Source organism: Haliotis rufescens, unplaced genomic scaffold (assembly GCF_023055435.1).
Source record: "Haliotis rufescens isolate VD_foot unplaced genomic scaffold, xgHalRufe1.0.p SCAF_5, whole genome shotgun sequence".
Lineage (NCBI taxonomy): Eukaryota > Metazoa > Mollusca > Gastropoda > Lepetellida > Haliotidae > Haliotis > Haliotis rufescens.
Window position 1 is genome coordinate 20,001,316 of NW_025964223.1, and position 6,000 is coordinate 20,007,315.

The 6,000-nt window shown below is 37.4% G+C and overlaps 1 protein-coding gene across 2 annotated transcripts in view; it reads right to left on the minus strand.

The window, feature by feature from the left end:
- LOC124138996 (synaptonemal complex protein 1-like) overlaps positions 1-2,330 on the minus strand; it is a 32,265-nt gene extending 29,935 nt beyond the window's left edge. The window contains exons 1-2 of one of the 2 annotated variants that reach the window (XM_048384425.1): positions 2,046-2,330; positions 1,285-1,446 (exon numbers count right to left, since the gene is read on the minus strand). In XM_048384425.1, coding sequence (XP_048240382.1) covers positions 1,285-1,356 — 72 coding nt within the window. In that variant the 5' untranslated portion in view covers positions 1,357-1,446; positions 2,046-2,330. Of the gene's footprint in view, positions 1-1,284; positions 1,470-2,045 lie in introns of both variants that reach the window. The other variant, XM_048384424.1, reaches the window with a different exon arrangement.
- Positions 2,331-6,000: the final 3,670 nt, after the last annotated feature.

The following is a 6,000-nucleotide window of genomic DNA, read 5'->3' on the forward strand; positions in this document are numbered from 1 at the left end:
TACCAAAGCTTCACTTGCTTACTCGACCTCATACCTCTAATACAAAGCACAAATCAAACAAAAGTATATCTGGCAGCAATTACAAATATGTTTTCGGTTGGAACCAGTACTGACTGATATGAAATCAAAAACTGACTCATCGAAAATGTGATAAGGAGTGTTTTTTCATGTAAATTAAGTCAAATACACAAGATACTTTTTTATAGTGAAACTTGGAAAATTACAAACTATGCAAGGGAACAACAACAATAATAATCTCTGAGGGGTCTGGGATTTTATCAGAAAAATATATATTGTCCCAGAAAATGCTTGAATAAAATAATTATTCTTCAGATTGTTGAAATAAAAGTAGATTGTCTGCCACAAAAAAAATCATTGATGCAAGGTGTGTGTTTTTTGTAAAAATAAAAATTAGGCTCAAAGTTTAAATGAAAAAAATATATCTGGTTTTTGTAGATGTAGCTGAAAGAATATCCAGTCCCCATACAAAATCTGAGTCCCCTCCACTCCCCATAAATTATTGATCAAATTTCAAGACAGATTCACTACAGTTCTAAATTTATAACTTACAACTTTGTCTTGCATATTCACACCTCTTAACTTGAAGGTCATCAATAATAATAATGTATTTGAGGGATAAATTAGTGTCAGACAATATCACTTAGTTATTTTAAACAAGCTAGCTTCTTGACATACTGGTAAAAAGTACAACTTTTAAACTGTAGTGACATATTTATTTTACATCTCTTTGTCTCATAATGATGGAATATTAACTTTGATCTTGTCTTGAACCATATTGAGACACTGTTATACAATGTATTATATATCCATTGGGTTTTGATAAATACCCTAGAACCTTTCGCTACCAGTGCTTCATTTTGAGACTGATTGGCATAATGCTAAAAATAGCTGTCCAATCAAATTATTTTCAGGAGTGAAAGAAATTATGTCCTGCGTTAAAGATAGGAGCAGTGGAGATGGTGATCTCACTCCCAAAACATAAAAATGGTGCTGAATGAGCCCAAGCATTCATCATAATAGAAATATAACAAACTGGATAATCAAGGAAGGTTTTGAACATAGCTGCTGCCTGCTCTTGAAAACAAATACATAGAGCAGGTTCCCAGTATCCCATGTTTGTTGCAACTCGACTTAACAGCTTATTATTTTCATGACATTCAAATGATTTCCTTATAAACTAATAGATCAAGGAGATGTTAAATATATATCCGATGAGAATTAGTTTATTTTAACAAGTCAAAACAAAGAAAGTCATCAAAATACCTCAAAATTAAACAAAGACGTATTTTCCGTATGTGTTAATGGTTTGAATACTGGTGCTCTTGCTTGCTTCATTGTCCACTGTAACTTCAAAACTGTCCATGAACTCCAATTTTCTCCTCCAATGGAATCCTAATTCTATGTTGGCTGATAAGATCAGTTCTTCTGTGTTTGGAAAGAATAATATTCTGAAAACAGATCAGATAATTGGAATCTTGCCATATCTCATCTGTTGCAATTTATCCACTTTCTTATTGATGGTTTTTGCACATCTAGCCGAGCCGACATCACACTGTAGTGTTAGGATCAGGGTTAGTCCCCAACATTGTCAGTTGGGTGACTTGGAAAAACGTGTTGCCATTGTACAAAACTTTGAGTGACCTTGCTCATGATATCAACCACTGCTCTCTTTGATATATTGAGTGATATAGCTGAAATATTGCTGACTCACAGTGACTGTGGCATTAAAAAAAAGTCTACATTGATTGCACCTCAAATTAGAATTAACGCCTCTAATTAGTATTAATGCATAATCAGCTGATCATAGCTATGTCATGCTTTTATTAACATACTTACTCAGGGTGAAGAAGGTTGGATAGAATACACCCAAGCCCAGTTACAAAGTTTGGTTACCGCCTCTAACAACACAGACCAGAAAATATGTGGACTTTCCTGTATTCGAGTTTATTATGACATGCGGAGATATATTTTCTTAGCCAGTCAAAACCTAAGACCTTTGTCAAAATGTATATTTGGTTACGTACCTGTTGTGTTAGTTGTTTTAAATATAACTGACAGCAACAACCTTACGACAGGTTAGGGCCACAATATTTTTATGTTTGTAAACGGTGTGTCAGTCGGCGCCCCCTGTCGTCTGCTGTAGTCTTCCCTGCAGCGCCATCTGTAGATAAGTTGAAGGTCGTGAACGCTGGTTCCATATATTTCGAACCCTGCTGTTTAAGATTGCTTTATGGTCACACCAGTTTTATGCCTACATTATGCCTCAAATGATTTTTGAAAACAATAATGGGATGAAAACATGTACAGCCCTACTGAAATATTTACTGCCTCAAATAATGTAGCGTACTTGACCAAGGGCAGATAACTCCCATGTCTGTTCTCTTGTCATTTTTCAATGATTCGCACCGAAAGAAGTTGTTCAAGCTACAACTACTCATAAACTTTACACATTTTTTTATCAAGTACATAAGAAATATCATTTTTCAATTTATTTAGATACATATCGCATTTTGAAATCGTATATATAATTCAATGCAATGATGTGCCTGCCAATATGTTAAATTTGTATGAAGGCAATGATGCAGGATTTGAAACTATATAAGATATTTTATTCAGGGTATACCGTATTCGACGTAATAAGCGCCCCGCTCTAATAAGCGCCCACGGCGATATTTGCTGATATATTGGCTAGTGAACAATCCCAATTTGCATCCCTTCCGATTGATCAATGTACAAAGGACTTATTTATTCGCGTATAATACGCACTCGTGTGTTATATACACCCTTAATTATGGGCAATTAAATTCTGGAAAAATATATCTGTCGCATATAAACACTTCAGGCTGTCAGCATAAACCACGAAATTTATCTTTCATCCATGTTTTTTTTCACCAAAATAATATTCTAATAAGAGCCCCCTATTTCTAATTTTGAGAGCGCCCGGGCGCTTATTACGTCGAATACGGTAATCATAATCCTAGTTTATGGACGACATATTAAAATATAACCGATATATTTTACTCGGTCAATCCCCACCTCATATAGCTGAAATATAGCCCAGTGCAGCGTCAGACAACAAACAAACAAACAAAACGTAGAAGCAAATCCTGTCAGATGATTTTATTTTACTGTATATCGGATCGTGATACCAATTTTTTTGATTGGACGATCTCATCGATAACGTTATCCATTATATGATAATTCATTTTGTTGTAAATTTAAAATGACACACAAGCCTTATTTTTAAAGAAAATATTGTTTCGGTTCAGAAGGTGTGTTTAGAACAAATGCATCGCATATACTTTTTACGGGGTACATATTTGTGTATTTCATTTACTTTTCATGAGGTTTGTGGAGGAATATTTTTGAAGCATACATACAATCATTACTACTGGCGGTTCTGTACACGTACAAAAGCCACTTACTAGGTGAGGTGAAATTGGGTTTAACGTCGCGTCCAAGATTATTGCACTTATATAGCGACGTGCATGTACATGTATGTGTTTGTGTGGCTGCTTGTACTAGTCCGGACTGATGCCGATTTATGGTGCTAGCTCACTGAGATACCATGCTGCAGTTTAACATGAATACCCCACTCAGACATAGTATACTGACTCATAGCCGACCAGTCCTTGTTTTAGCCCCTTAATGCCGAGCGCCAGACAGGGTAACAACAAGTACCATCTTTTAACGTCTTTTGGTATGACGCGGTCGGGGATGGAACCCCGGACCTTCCGCTCTCCGGGCGGACGCTGCCACTTACAAAGGGGCACGCAGAACCATGTTGGTTGGTTGGTTGGTTTGTTGTTTAACGACGCACTCAGCAATATTCCAGCTATATGACGGCGGTCTGTAAATTATCGAGTCTGGACCAGACTCGCGTGGTCAGGATCGCTGACTTGGTTGAAGCATGGTTGAAACATGTCATCGATCCCAATTGCGTGGGTCGATGCTCATGATATCAATCACTGGATTTTCTGGTCGAGACTCGATTATTTACAGACCGCCGTCATATAGCTGGAATATTGCTGAGTGCGGCATAAAACAACAATCCAACAACAACCATTATCCTGGCAGGTGTGTTATGTCTCGAGATTGCGAGAACGCGATATTTTGGCCAAATCTTGCGTTCTCGCAATCTCGTATTCTCCGGTTTGGGGCATATTTAGCTCGTTTCCAAAGGTCGAGATCGCGAGAATGCGAGATCGCGAGAATGTCCCTGACAGTATTCCATAAAGGAACGCAACTCTACACAGCGAATTGCGACGCCTCAGACGACTGAGCCACTAGATGACTGTAGAGGTAATTGGCACAAAAGCACGAGAACGCAAAATCGCGACATTGGTCAAGTGTCGCAATTTCGCGTTCTCGCGTTTTGAAAATAGTTACATATGATTCTATAGGCAATTGACACAAAAGCACGAGAATGCGAGATCATTGGTCAAGTGTCGCGATCTCGCGTTTTCAAACATAGTTATTTATAACTGTATAGGCAATTTGGACGAAAGTACGAGATTGCGAGATCGTGAGATCGCGACATTGGTCAAGTGTCGCGATCTCGCGTTTTCAAACATAGTTATTTATAACTGTATAGGCAATTTGGACGAAAGTACGAGAATGCGAGATCGCGGGATCGCGAGATCGCGACTTTGGTCAAGTGTCGGGATCTCGCGTGCACGTGTTTCAAAATATTTTTATATAACTGTATAGACAATTGACACGAAAACGCGAGAACGCGAGATCCCGACATTGGTCAAGTGTCGTGATCTCGCGTTCTCGCGGTTTTTTTCAATGGTTACATATGACGCTTTGAGTGGAACAGCGCTAGCCAATCAGAATTCGCTTAGGAATTGTGATATTTTAATAAACATTTTCCCGCAATTAATTATGAAAATGTCGAATCGTGTAAAAAAAATGGCAAACATACTTGCACACCGGATATGAATAATACATAAATAGTAATAATAATAATAATTGACTACCCAAAATAATTTTTTAAAAACTGAATTGTCAAACGAATACAGTTAATCCCCATGCCCCATCCTCTATATCTCCAGGGCTCGCATTCCGGTAAAACCTGAAGTAATCCCTGGATCCATTGCGAAGATTTCGCGATCTTAAATTACCCAACCATGCCAGATTAACTATATATATACTCACATGAAAAAAGCGGGTGTTCTTTAACTTCTATTGAGTCATATGTTATGTATGGAGACAATTCTCAGGAAGTTTGGAAGCATTTGATTCTGCAGGTTCAGGGGGGGGGGGGGGTAAGATTTGGAAGACATGTCCCCCAATCAAAGTCAAATCTTGAATCAAATAACATGAAATGTCCAGCACCGGAAACAACAGACATGACAAGAAGCTGCGGAACAATAGTGCAAAACATGTCTTTAAAAGTGAATGGTTACTGAATGATCTGCCTATGATGTGCCCATTGGGCCTATGACCGTGGTTTTTTGTGGTTTCTGGTGCTCAACTGTCTTCATATACATGTATATCAACAATTTGAACAGCGTCGGTCTACTCATTATTAAGTTGTTTTTGTCGCAACAATCGGCGGAATAATAAAAATAACAATAACAACAACAATAATAATAATAAATTGAACTTTTTTATTTTTAGGACAATGTACGATGGTAGTTTTAAATGCAGAAAACGTTTGTCCACATTGAGGGAATTACTCATTGCACTGCGACGTGATTTCATTCGAGTAATCTACCTGGATCCATCTTGATAATATAGTTTATATAGGTAATAAAGTAATTGAATGAATTACCAGTCAAAACAATACATACATGTACAAACTCTCTCTGTATAACATAAAAAAATATAAAAAAATTCCATACAAGATACCACGTGTACGAATATTCCACAAATGTATAATGTTCATTCTATCATGAATGTCGAAATTAATCGATTCGGATTGGTCAAATCACAATAAACACATGTGACTGAAACAGACGACTTGACAGCCGT